Source organism: Phaenicophaeus curvirostris, chromosome 4, assembly GCF_032191515.1.
Source record: "Phaenicophaeus curvirostris isolate KB17595 chromosome 4, BPBGC_Pcur_1.0, whole genome shotgun sequence".
NCBI lineage: Eukaryota > Metazoa > Chordata > Aves > Cuculiformes > Cuculidae > Phaenicophaeus > Phaenicophaeus curvirostris.
Genome location: NC_091395.1, coordinates 71,612,655 through 71,626,741, shown reverse-complemented (window position 1 = coordinate 71,626,741; position 14,087 = coordinate 71,612,655). Strand labels below are relative to the sequence as shown.

The 14,087-nt window shown below is 43.4% G+C and overlaps 1 protein-coding gene across 5 annotated transcripts in view; it reads left to right on the top strand.

Moving 5' to 3' along the window:
* Window positions 1-13,684, top strand: part of FGFRL1 (fibroblast growth factor receptor like 1) — a 176,548-nt gene extending 162,864 nt beyond the window's left edge. For all 5 annotated transcript variants that reach the window (XM_069856515.1, XM_069856517.1, XM_069856514.1 and 2 more), the window contains 3 exons: window positions 2,409-2,693; window positions 6,667-7,020; window positions 9,945-13,684. In XM_069856515.1, the coding sequence (XP_069712616.1) occupies window positions 2,409-2,693; window positions 6,667-7,020; window positions 9,945-10,354 (1,049 nt within the window). In that variant the 3' untranslated portion in view covers window positions 10,355-13,684. The remainder of the gene's footprint in view (window positions 1-2,408; window positions 2,694-6,666; window positions 7,021-9,944) is intronic.
* The last annotated feature ends 403 nt before the right edge of the window (window positions 13,685-14,087 follow it).

Here is a 14,087-nt window from a genome sequence, read left to right as displayed (position 1 = left end):
CTGAGCAGAGACACTAAGTCCTTCTGAAACATCACTGTGGAAGCAGAAAAGAGGTAAAGGAAGGGGAGAACTTAGCCTTGTTCGCTTGACTCTGATCCCTGTCCAGGAATCTCATCCAGCAAAGATCTACTCTTACCTGGACCTGCAGTTCCTGCTCTCGGGGTAAATTGTTGCCATATTAGAAAACAACCATTTAGAACCATTTCAGGGCTGGTTCTTAACCTCTCCACGTACCTTGCAGACATTCACTGAATTTCCACAGTGACAGCCCTTATCAGCACATCTCCCTCTCAGACTTAAACTTCAGCATGTCATTGCTTACAATGTGCAGCTCTGACGGGGTTAATTGTCTCTCTGGAAGGGTGATTGTTTTTGATGGGAGGAGGCCTCCTATTGCAGCAGACCCCCAGGGAATACCCAGCAATTTAAGCATCTAGACCTGTGGAGCGGGTTAGTATGTCACACTTGCTGCTCAGCTGTCATGGCAAGGACTTACAGTGCTGGAGTTGCTCTGGTTCATTAGATTACACTTGAAAGCCTCTGTATGGAGAGTAAAGCATTTCTAAGCAAGAGTTTGAAATAACATGAAATGGCTGGGACCCAAAATGACAGCCAAGGGAGCTAGGGAAAGCTGTGGAGGCAGATGGTTTCCCCTACAGAAAAGGTCTCTGAAGAGAGGAGTGTGCCACAGGGTGTCTTCTTCTGGGAGGGAGGGGAGCTGGGCAATGCTGCAGGGTGGGGTGAGGGCTGAGGGATATGTTCACAGACCTCAGAGGGCAATAGCTGCAGTTTCTAGGGCTTGAAGAGAGGAAGCTACAGACCAACCTCCTCCATCCACCAAAGCTGTGCTGTGATGCACATCCCAGAGCTTCAGGCCCTCAACCCTGGAGGGCAGGATTCGTTCTCTGCTAGTGCCTTCCTGTAGCAAACTTCCCTGATACCTGAAGCATAACCTACTGAGGTTGTGGTTCTCCAGGTGCTGGTGGTGAAGGCCAGTGGCTGGTGGACATAACTCATCCCAGTGTGCCACAGAGCAGGCTGCTTATTACCTATTTCAATTATTTCCCAAGAAAAGGATGAGGGAGAATTTACCAGGGAGTGTGACAGGGCAGGATGACTGACCTTTATGGCTGAAGAATAAGATTATGGTAAGCAAGAAACAGGATTCAAAAGCAGGGGGAGAAAGCTGTTGTTGAGGCACTAAATGGACTCGCAGGAGAAACTGGCTTTGAGAAAATAAGGAAAGAAGACAAGCGAATTTGTCAGCGGTATTTTGGATATAGGAGGAGAGTGCCAAGTGGAAATCAGAAGTGGTGTTAATCTCAGCAGGAGACTGCAGTTGGAAAGGCCCCTGGGCTGGCATTCCCTGATTAAAGTAACTGAGAAATTTGTAATTTTTTTGACTTCTTTTGCCTTGCAACAGATTATGTTCTATTGTTTCAACTGTCTTAAAAGTTTTTGCAGAGATGTTTCTATTGATTAGTTAGATCAAATCATCGCTTTGCAGGAAGACTCTGCAATGTCAATAAAACTGCCAGTGTGTAAAGGTGCCACCTCCTTTCCCTGTGGAATTCTGTTACAAACTGAATTAAAGTTAGGTGCAGTTGAGGTTGTAAGTTAACAGATTTTGCCACATGGGGACCTTGCATTTATCTAGGGATCTTGTCACTGCCATTAGATCTATTGCTGATTTCCTTGCAAAGACAAGGTGGATATCTTAACCCATGATTCTTTCCACTAGCAGCTATTGCTTCAGCTTCTCCTTTTTTGGGTTAGACTGGCATGGGATTACTTCTCATAACAAACTCAAGGCTTTTTTATTGGGTCTTTCCATTTGTTTAGCCTTTTAATGTGAATGTTTCATAAATTAATGTTGAATGAATTGCATACATTTCAGTTCAGCTCAATGTACAAAATCTAGCACACTTCTAAGACTTTGCCACAACTGAAAAGATGGTGACTCTTCTGAAGTCCCATTAAAGACAGTGAGAACTATGGGCAAAACATCTTTACAAAAAGAAACTTCAAGCGACCAGCAAAAGACTGAGAAAATGGTCAGCCTGACAGGAATCTGAGTTTTTTTCCTTAGATCTTGGCTAAGGGCTTGCATTTGTGGCGTGGAGTGTGGTAACAATTATAATGTGATTGTGGAGCCACATTTTGCCTTCAGCTACAATACCACAATTTTGGTATTATTTTATGAGATGGTCTGACACAGGCGCCTTACAGACACTGAGAAACTCCAGGTTGTGCCTGGTGAAGGCTAATGTGGTGTCAATAGCAGTCCAGTAGAAATTCAAATACATCCGTGCCTCCCTCTCAAACAAATTTGGCCATAATACTTGACAACAATATCTTCCTTTGTGTGCCCTTTGCTCACCACAGTCAATTTTTCATGCTTTTTGCAGCCCGACCCAGGTTCACACAGCCGGCAAAGATGAGACGGAGGGTGATCGCCCGTCCTGTTGGCAGTTCCATCCGCCTGAAGTGTGTGGCCAGTGGGAATCCACGGCCTGACATCACGTGGCTGAAGGACAATAAGCCCCTCACACCCCAAGAGATTGGGGAGAACAAGAAGAAGAAGTGGACGCTGAACCTGAAGAACCTGAAGCCAGAGGATAGTGGGAAGTACACCTGCCGAGTGTTTAATAAAGTTGGAGAAATCAATGCAACGTACAAAGTTGAAGTAATCCGTAAGTCCAGCATCTGAGAGGGAGCTTTGAGAAGGGGGCTGTCTGAGTAAAGAGGGCATGATGGCGCATGTGTAGTGCTGATAGCAGGACAGAAATGGGGATGTGTTAAAAACAGCAAAGACAGAGAAAACATTGTTGTAACACTAGAATAAATCTAAGACTTGGGTAAGACAGAGAAGCAATAATACAGTTTAGTAGCTGAAATGGGGAGAAGATACTTGGAAAACAGTCATCTCTAGGGGCACCTGCATGGTAAAATTTCACCGTTGCTCAATTCAATCTTTGACTACCAACAGAGTCAACACAAGGACAAACTGGGAACTGAGAAAGCTGCTTCACGTACCATAGAAGAGGGGTAGAAATATTTAGAGTGGCCCAGATTACTCTCTCAGAACAGTAATAGGGTGAAACCAATCAATTGAAAATTCAGTCTAGTTAGCTGTAATAGGAGGCCCACTTCATTAGGGAAGCATCTGAAGGGAATTAGCAGAAATCTCATGACTAGAGTGATTAGCTAGACAAGGCTTTATGCCGAGATTTAAAAAAACACAACATTTGGACATCTGAAGGTTCAGGTGGGTACAAATGAGATACTAAAAGGAAAAAATTGTCCCTCTAGGGTCCTTTCTGTATCTTTAGATGCCTAAATATCTTTAAGACTTCAGCCCTTAGAAAATGAGCTGTGGGGGATTACCCTACGTTGTAATGGGGTAGAGTAAATTGCTTTTCTTACTATCTAGCTATTCTGATTCTTGGTCTCTAATCTCCTGTTTCCCCTGTTATTACTGAAGATAATTATACTCAAATCCTACCTAAGTCTACCAGAGAAGAGCTCATATTCTTAAATCATTGTGCTTTGTCTGTGACATCATCATAAGTTGTCATGGAAATTATTACAAAACAGCCAACTCAAAAAAGTGGAGAAGATGAACTGAGTGGAGGGAAGATTGAATAGTCTTCATTAATGTGGAGCAAGGCTATTTCCAGCCACATGGAATGCATGTTATTTGTCTATCTGTGCATACATTTTAGCATGAGAAAGTTTATCCCAGTGTGAAAGATTGTTCGTAAAGGTAAAGATCTCTATGGTAAGTCCTTTCTCTAGAATCACAGGAATTAAAAGCACATGTGGGGAACTCTGCTGGTCTCTGAAGGCACAAACCTGCTGGACATCTGGGATTGATAAAGATGCAGCTGTATGGAGACAGTAAAAACATGTGTTTACACTAAAACCAGGAGCAGAGACAGGGAAATGAATCAAGCCCCATCCTAATGGCAGCTGTGGCATTTTCACTTCATCAAAACCAGACAGCACCGGGAACAAACCCCTTTCTGTGTCCCTGTTTATCTTGGTTTTTATCAACTTAAAGATGTATGTAACCTTTGTTTTCATTAGCTTTTGCTGGCCAAGAGTGAAAACAGTAACCAAAGCTGGAACCAGAGTCAAGGAGATAAGGGCATTAAGTAGTTTTCAGACGTCTTTCTATTTTTAACATCATTCTGTGGAGCATTACAGGTTTTATTCAATTTCCTCCTTTTCTCTTCCTCCCTGAGCCTCCACTCCAAAAGTCTTGCTTATCTGAGTCTCAGTCTCCCCAGCTGTGGTTATTGCTCATAGTCCTAAGGCAAAGCCTATAGAGACCACTGTGGTATTTTTGTTTCTCAAGCACATCTTTAGAGCTCTCATTATTGACAGTATCCTGCGTTTTTGAAAGAAAGTCCATTGTTCCTTCCTCTCACCCCAAAGCCAGTGCTGGTGGGAGCTGTTTTGTTAGATGCTCAATCCAACATTGTTTGCCTTCAAAAGTGGTTGATGATTACCAGCAGTTGCCACACACAGTGACAGCATAATTTCTCTCTGTGCCTAGGATAAAGGTTTGCAGTACCTCCTTGTCTGGAAACTGTGGCTGATTTCTCTGATGCTAGCACTAAAAAAAAAAACCTAAACTTTCCTCAGAATGAGGGATATATTTTTCCTTTGACTTTATGTGGTGTTGACACAATCTAAGGCATATAATCATGCTGGAAAGGATAGTCTTGTGAATCTCTTGTGTTTGATTTCCTTTCCTACCTTCATATTTTACTTCATCAGCTGAGACTTGAAGCAGAAATTTTTGTGAGAAAGGAAAGATTTTGCTATTGGCCAGAAAAGCAAAAGCCTTCTGAGCATTTTCTCCACAAAAATTTCCTCCATTGCAAGTGTGGGGATGATTATGTTAACAAAAGAAATAATAAAAGCAGAGAGGTGAGGATAAAGTGAAGATCTGATGGTTGGACTCGATGATCCAGTGGGTCCTTTCCAACCTCGTGATTCTATGATTCTATATTGCTCACCGGTAGTGCCTATGGTCTCAGCTCCCCCAACAATGGGATGGCATGGGATGGCTTCCAGTGAAGTTTGGTCCCCATGGGCAGCTACCAGGCCCAGCTACAGAGATGACACATATTTCCTGAAGGACTCCCAAATAAAAGATAAGGCAATATCCATAGCCTGCCATTAGTCTGTGAAAGAAGGGGCTTCTTACCATCTGCCTATCCTTACAGAGTGTCTGGGAAGACTAAAAGTAGCAGGAGTATGTTTTATCCCACCCCTCGCTGTCCTCAAACTGGGGGTGGCCACACTGGTTCTGGTGTGGACTCTCAGTAGATATGTGGTTGTGTCTAAAAACACATAAGTTTCTGTTATATTCCCTGGTAAATTGGACCCTACCAGACATGGTGCTAAGAGACACAGCCTGACAGAATCACAGAATGGCTGAGGTTGGAAGGGACCTCTGAAGGTTGTCTAGTCTAACCCTCTGTGCTCGAGCAGGGTCACCTAGATCCAGCTGGGTTTTGAATATCACCAAGGGTGGAGATGCCGCAATTTCTCTGGGCAACCTGTGGCAATGTTCAGACACCCTCACAGCAGAAAAGTGTTTTCTAATGTTCAGGGCGATCCTCCTGTGCTTCAGTTTGTTCCCATTGCCTCTGATCCTGTCTCTGGACACCACTGGAAAAAAGCCTGGCTTCATCTTCTTTACACCCTTCTTTCAGTTATTTATAAACATTGACAAAACTTCATCAGAGTCTATATCAAGCGAACATTTACAGTTAAATAGTCCACTTCTTTTGTGTTCAGACCTGTACTATTGCCCAAATTTAATCCTGAAATGGGTTTTGCCATTTTTGGCTAGTATCAGACCATTTATCCTCCTCTGGTCAAGACAAGAAAGATCATTGCAGCCTCTGACCTTGTAGGTCAAGGTACATCATTAAAATACCGTTATTTTGGGACATAGTCCCTGAAACACAGGGATAAGTAGGAGTACAAGGAAAGATGGATCATTTTATCATCTCATAGCTGCCACATACAACAATGCAGTGTGGAAATTCAGCAGTCCAGACTGGAATTACAATACTTTCCCAGGAGCAGAAAGGCCTTGTTTGACATAGGTAGTGCCTGCAAACCGGGTACCCAAATATCAGTGCTTCCTGGGTGACTTGAGAGAGTGGAAATATGGCAAAGACAGAAAAAACTTATCTATAGGAGATTCTTACGACACTGTTTGCTTAGCAGTTGTGAGGATTGTTCAGTGTACAGAGGAGAGAGCTGAAGAAAATCTTCCAAAATATAAGGGCTAAGAGGGAAAGCAAACTTTTCTTCAGGTCTGATGCAAACAGAGCAAGTAACTACCTTGTTAGAAACAAGAGGATTCAGGTTAGGCATGAAAAATTACTTGCTAAGCTTCAGACAATGGAATAGTTGTCTGGAGAGACCAGAGAGCATCTACCACTAGAGGCTTTGGCAGAGGCTGGGCAAATTTATATCAGGAAAGGTCTGCAGAAATCTCAGCCTGCCTTGGAGCAGGGAGTTGGACTAGACAATTATTTTTCATCCCTTCTATGCCTTTTCCTTCTGTTTCTGCAATCAGAAGTTAATGAGATTGGCAAATCCCCTTTTTTATGGAGCTCCCTGTGTGTTTTTTTGCAGAGAGGACGAGGTCCAAACCCATCCTGACAGGGACACACCCTGTCAACACGACAGTTGACTATGGTGGGACCACGTCTTTCCAGTGCAAAGTCCGCAGCGATGTCAAACCTGTCATCCAGTGGCTGAAAAGGGTGGAGTACGGCACAGAGAGCAAGTACAACTCAACCATTGACGTTGGGGGACAGAAGTTTGTTGTGCTGCCCACAGGGGAGGTCTGGTCTCGTCCTGATGGTTCCTATCTGAACAAACTGATGATTACTCGAGCCAAGGAAGAGGATGCAGGGATGTACATTTGCCTAGGGGCAAACACCATGGGCTACAGCTTTCGCAGTGCCTTTCTCACAGTCCTGCCAGGTGAGTTATGCCTTTTCTTACCTTCCATCTGAACCAATTGACTGCATCGTGTTATTTATTAATACAACTACTGATGCCCGTTGAGCTTCACAGTCATCCGTGATGCTGTAGTGATTTAGGCTAGCCCAGTTGTTATAAAAATTAGTGAGTGACTAAATCAGCACTGATTTAAATTAATCCCTGCAGAAATCCTCTTGATGGTGTTTCCTTTTCTCCCTTCATGGGGAATAATGATTCCAGCAAGGTGAAATAAAATGAAAGATCTGCTCCCATATGAAATAGTTGCTGGGAAAGGATACTGCAGTTGCAGGCATTACAACACATCACATCAGTGACAGGGTGCAGGATGGCACAGAGGAACTGAATTGCAGCACAGTTTGCAACGCCATTCCCTTACATTTCTCCTTTCTCTTGCTTTTATTTATACTGCTCTTACTTGTAAAAGGAAACAATGATACAACATACAATAAAACAAGAGAAGAATAAAACCTGTCCGAGTCACAAGGGAAGAAAAAGAAAAGTGTGAAAGAGAGAATGATTGATTAGTTAAATTCTTACCAGTGATCCCCTGGGGACCCTTTTACCAAATTCACAGCTGCTTCCTCCTCTCCCAGGCCTAGAGGCTGGTGGCCATGTCGAACTGAGGCTGTATCGAGTGTGTTTGAGGCACATCCTCACTTTGTCATTTACTCCTTTGTCTCCTGACTGTGGAATTTTGCTCTGCTAAACAGGTTTTGTTGAAAAGGGCATTTCTTTCTGCCTCATCTTGTCATTTGAATCTAGCTTCAGATCCTTCAGTTTTAGGACAAATATCAGTCCTGCTGCTTTTTCTTCCCTTCACCACCAGAAGGTTATCACAGCTAAGAGAGTGTGGGAACTGGAGCCAATATCAGAACGTTTTATCTATCAGATCTAATGGGGTGTCTCCAGTCAAGACACCAGTGAGAGACAGAGTTCATTAACTCTGCCATGCTGTTAGAACTGGTTTTCTGTGTAGGTAGTGGGGAAAGTGCTTGTGACTGTGTAACTAAGGTTGCCTGGCTTCTTCTGCTCACTGATATCTCAGCAGCCATTGAGAATTACTGGCTTGAATTTAGATACTGACTGTGGGTTGCCAAGTAAGAGAATAATGTTGGCGTCTTCTTCTGCATCGCTTAGATTTAGGACTAAATTCCAACCAGAAAGCCTGTCAGTCCCAAGGAAAAAACTGTGTGGGTGGGATATAACTCAAAGCCTCTGGGAGTTTCTGAACTATGAGAGTCTAATCCAGCTTCCACTTAAATCAGTGGGAGACTTTCCATTGATTTAAATGGGACTATAATGAGGCCTCATACCAGAACCAGACCCTGCAGACCTATTGTTATTGGCAGTGACGAAGAAGGAGAACCCAGCTTGCCCTCAGAGGCATAGATGTAGTTGCAAGGCCATGAGTTAGAAAAACACCGTTTTGCTTGTAAATCTACCAGATTAGACAAGAAGACAAGAGGAACAGCATGGATGAATATCAAAACACTATCATTCCAGCCCAGAAGAAAATTTCTGCTAAGCGACATGAAGCCTCTTTGTGGTCAGCTCATGAGTCAGTTCTCTGATCCTGTCTTGCTTTGAGCAGGAGGTTGGACCAGATGACCTCCAGACTCCCATTCCAGCCTAAATTACTCTGCAATTTCTAGTGATGATGAATCAAAGTTTTGTCTATTGAGGTCAACAGTATAGGTCCTTCTGATTTCAAAGACACCACATGGTCTATATTTGATATTTCAAACTAGCCATAGGATTGTTTGTTAAGGAGAGAAAAAAGACATTAGTATCTTAAAAGAGTTTTGGCTTGAAAGTTAAGTGATATGTATTTGAATATAACATATCAGATGATGTGGACAACCTGCAGTTTTTGAATTTTGAGTGTCTCCCTACAAGCTGAATTCTGTCCCCAGGTATTTTGCAGAGCTTTGGAAATCCCAACTGGTAGTCATCTAGATGGGGATTTTCATAGCTAGGATCCTACCCCAGGACTCCTTTTTTGTCTATAAATCAAGAGATCAAGCTTAGAAACTGGAGTGGCTGCTCAGGGCTATACAGCCTGCCAACAGAAGAGAAGATGTGTGTGAAAGATGCTGTCTGAAGCATCTTTTGTCCTCCGGTTGCTGAATTTACTGCTCTTGGGAAGCCAAAGGTAGCTCCAAAGAGACTGGTGGAGTAGAGCCAATTTGGCCTAGGGAGATGGGCACACACTTCAGTGCTGTGTGAACTTTCAGTTCTCCATGACTTGGGCACCACAAAGGAGATAGGAGCTCACCTATGTTTTTCCCATCCTTTGGTTTTCCTCCCAGCAACACAAAAAACTCAAGAGACACCTCCAAACCACCACATTCATGCTGCCTGCCATGGTGGAGCATTGCTGAGTAGCTCCAGTATTGCTAGATGGGGGTACTAAATAGTGTCTAAAGCTCACGCAGGCACAGCTACACCTTGCAGAAGCAAATGGGCAAAGTGCCATTACTCTGCACAACCCAATCATGCCTCCTGGGCTGCTGACATGGATGTATTACTGACACGTTCTGTGTTGTGTCCTCTGACCTGGGCAGTGGCACCCAGTCTGTTGCAGAGTGAGAGTGTTAGGAAACTCTTTTGGACTGTTTCTAGAGCGTCCATTAAGGTTTGGATCGGAAAGTTAAACTATTCCCCAAAGACTCCCCTCCCGACCCCTAAACCAGAGAGAATGAGTTGCTTGTCCTTCCAGGAGCACTGAAAAGCAAAGCAGTTACCAAACATCATGTGCTGGCTTGATTTCTCCCTTGTTACTTGGTCTGGCAGGGTTGCCAGACAGCCTGTACAAAAGCCAGCCCAAGTGTGACATCTGTTTTGAATTCACTTCGCCTGCATTTAATTAACTCTTTCTGTTTCCCTCCTGCCGTAATGTCCAGATCCCAAGCCTCCAAGTGCACCTGTGCCCCCCTCCTCGGCCAGCAGCCTTCCCTGGCCTGTGATCATTGGCATCCCTGCTGGAGCTGTCTTCATCTTTGGAACAATCCTCCTGTGGCTTTGCCAGACCAAGAAGAAACCCTGCTCCCCACCAGCTGCTGCTCCCGTGCACCGGCCGCAGCCCCGGGACAGGATCTGCGTCTCCCAGGTCCCCGACAAAGACTGCATCTCCTCCATAAACTATGAGGAATATGTTGCCCAGCAGCAGCATTTACTTTCCCAAGGGCCTGCACTCGCCCCACCTATGGCATCCAAAATGTACCCAAAGATTTATACGGACATCCACACCCACACCCACTCGCACGTGGAAGGCAAAGTCCATCAGCACCAGCACATCCAGTACCAGTGCTAAGAGGGCAGCCGTGTACAGTAGCTCCTTTGGGCTTTTCCTCGTGGTACCTCAGAAAAGACTGCTCCAAGTCAGCTCGCACTGCCAGCAATAAGGCAAAGCAGACAGAAAAGATTATATATATGATTTTAAATATATATACATATATATAATTGTATATGCGTGTGTGTATGTGTGTGTATATATATGTGTATATATCTATACCTATCTATATAAATATATATATAATAGAGAAAGACAGAAAAGAGGTTTTGTTTTTTTAATTATTGCAATCAGGATGTAGCCGAGGAATAATGAAGGAACTCCAAATCTCAGCAGAGAGGCAGCCACCTCCAACAGTGGAGCCTTCCTGGATTTTTTAATCAAGGTGGCAACAAATGAGACAGGACCGAGGGATGTGAACTACCACCTCATTCCTTGTGTTGCTAAAAGGAGCAGGAGCAGGAAGATCAAGAGAAAACCATAGTGCTTTTCTGGATGGGCACTGCTGTTCCTGTGCCTGCTGCACATTACTTGTTTCAGTGGGGAGCCCCCAGACCTGTCCCACTCTGAATCACTTGAGCTCTGAAGTACTTGAGGTTTAGTGCCAAAGCACCAGGACACAACGAATTCACCTTTTCCAGGGGAAAAAATAATGCAAGAGGGCTGGAAAACTAATTTCTATTCATGACATGAAAGACTGAATGATTCTCAGTCACAGTCATTTTGTCTGCAAAGCTAACCAAGCTGGTTGGTTTGATTTCTGCAAATTGAAGAAGTCGTATTTCCCGGGGGGGCGGTTCTGCAGATCACTCCCCAGGTCCTGTGACTCAGTGCCACTGCCAGAAAAAAAGAAGGAAGGAAAGAGGAACATTGTACAGAACACCTTTATATTTATATTTAATAAATAATAATAATAAATAATAATAATAATTGAACTGCTGATGGTGAAGAAAGAAAAACACGCTGTCCTTCTCTGATGGCTCACAGTGACAAGCTACTGGATTTTTCTACGTCAATGCAAAATACATGAAAAAAGAGTAAGAAACAAAGAGAATGAAATAATTACCTGGTAGAAAAAAATGCATTTGAAAAATATTCACCTAGGTTGTGTGTGTGGTTGTCCCCTTCCCTCAGATAACATTTTGGAAATGATACAACTTTGTTGCGGTTCAAGTAACAGTGAAATCAGAAAAAAGAGAAAATAAATAAGGACCATATTAAATAGCTATATGGACTGGAAATAAATCCAATTGCAAATATAAAACCTTTGTAATTCTATATAGAGTTTAAACAGAAGTCATGTATATTTAATTTATTTTGTTAAACAAGAAAAAAATGTATGATATTTTCCTTGAAACAGGCATTTCTATACGTATTTTTGATCAAAGAAAATAAAGATTTTTTTTCAGGTTCTATACATGCCATGCTTAGAAAATGCTCAATGTGACACGTGACCAACTATACTTCTAACCCGGAGGTCATCTATCTCTGTGCCTTTTCACACTAGCCGTCTGTAATCTCCTAGCATCACCTCAGGTACTGCTGGTTCCTTTTTTTTCATCAGAAACCAGCTTTTTGCACTGTTAATATTCTGACTGCGAGGGTCTGCAGTGGCCAGATCACTTCTCTTGGACCCCTTGTCACCTTCAGTAGCAAAGATATCTGCTAACAGGGAAATCTGTTTCATTATGCATTGTTCTGGGGGAGGAAAGAGGTTGCATTTTTTAAGCACAAACCTGCAATGCATTTTCTTTTTAAAAGTTTGAAATCGCCACATAATTATTTGTGAGTCTGTAAAGTGAACTTCAGCCTCAAGGTGCTTGGAAGGGTAAAATGTGGAATGTAGGTGAAACACTTCATTTGTAAATGCAGCTGCTGAAGGAGCCAGCGGAGGGTGTGTTGGGTGCAAGAAGGAAAGCACATGTGGAGTTGCTGCCCTCCAGGAGGGCTCACACCTCTGTCCATGGAAAGTCACTCAACCCTTTAGCAGCCAAAATTTTGTTTAGAGAAGGCAAGTTCAGCAATGCTTCAACACTTTGCTGTTCACTTGAAAAATCACTTAAAGTTTGCTGGGGGAGAAAACCCCTGAAAATTTGAAACCGATTTTGAATGCCAATTTTCCCATTTGAAATTACTTCCTTCACAAGCCTGTTCCACAAAAGAGATCTTCAGCAAACCAGCTGCTCCATTTAAAAGTGAAACGCTTCATTTAACCTGAAACAAAACAGGGCTTTTGGCTTTGCTGTTCTCTGGATGTTTGTGAAGGTATTTGCTCTGGATTGACCTGCAGTGGTTTTGCTGCTGGCTTGTTTGAATCCCCAGCAAACCAAACAGTTCCCTGTTTGCTCAGCCATAGCGCTGTGAGATGGGGCCACGATTCAGTGAAGCACATAGGCTCCTGTTTTCCTTCACCAATACATGCTGCTTGATAAAGCCCTTTTTTTTTTGCCTTAACCACCTGGATTAGTGGCTCCATCCCTGACCACTGTGCTGGCGCTGGCTGGAGCCATCTGATAATGATAATGCTGTGAGAGGGGAGGAGATGGAAGAGGAGGAGGAGGAGGAGGGGGACCTTCCTATTCACGTGAAGTTTACCAGCTGGCACTGTTGCAATACAGCACTTCATTGCACACTTTGCTGCTTTCCTGTATGCTGCAGTAGGAAATCCATGTTATAACATCTACAGGAAGACCATCCCTCACGATGATCTTCCTGTAAAGCCTGTAATAAAGTATTGCTAATTTTAAATTTTTTTTCAGCAGGATGGTTCAGTTACTCTTCATTAACACAAATGTATGAAGTCCAGAAAAGCTAAATTCAGATTATGGGTATCTTCACATGCACCCTCTCAGCTTCAAGGAGACTTAAATATGAGCACTGTTTAAGGCAAGTTTAGGTAGGATTTCTTAATGGCTCTACATTATTGAGTCATTTCACTAAAAAAAAAAGACCATTTATACATTAAGTGCATCATCTTTATTTTAAGAAGACTGTAAGTGGGTGTTTCCATGAGAGATACTAAGGGCTACATCTCATATCTCATTATCTCATCCCTATGGGAAGCTACTTATGGTGCCATAATGTGCACTGAGCTACTGCACATTTCAGCACGTTTAGGGGCATGGCAGAGGGCAGGATTTACCTGTAAGCCCTTCTCTGATCTCAGTGTTAGTGCTGCAGCCAGAGGACACTCGTAACGCATGCTGTGTTAGCAGTGCTGATACCAGCTTCAAAGGTGGAAGTGAGCACTGGTTTTGTAGGTTCAGGGCTAAGCAAACCGTAAGAGACTGTCTTACAGGACTAATAGCAGATATATCACTGACCCTCGGAGGGAGAGTTAGTGGGTTAAAAGGCGCAAACCTGCATTTCTTTTACATCACAACCTTCCACGCTGACCACAGTGGTCTCCACTAGTGCCTTCTACCCTCTGTGATCTCGGAGCTCCATAGTGTTTTATCTTGTTGCCAAAAACTTTATCTATTGCTAGACAGCTCAAGCAGAAGGAGTGGCTTCCTCCTGCCTTTTAAAGCTCCTGCCTGTAGACACAAATCTCTATTGATGGTGACAGAGAGATTTCCAAAGGGGAACGGTGCAGTAAACCACCCAATGTGAACAAGGCAAGGGCCAAGCGCAGCTGCATGTTCCAGCCACGGTGGTTTTGGGTGCACTGTGTGAGATGCTGTAAAGGTCTTAATTTGCAGAAAGCTCAGGATGTTCATTCTCTGGATGCTCATTCTAGCTTGCCTGTCAGCTT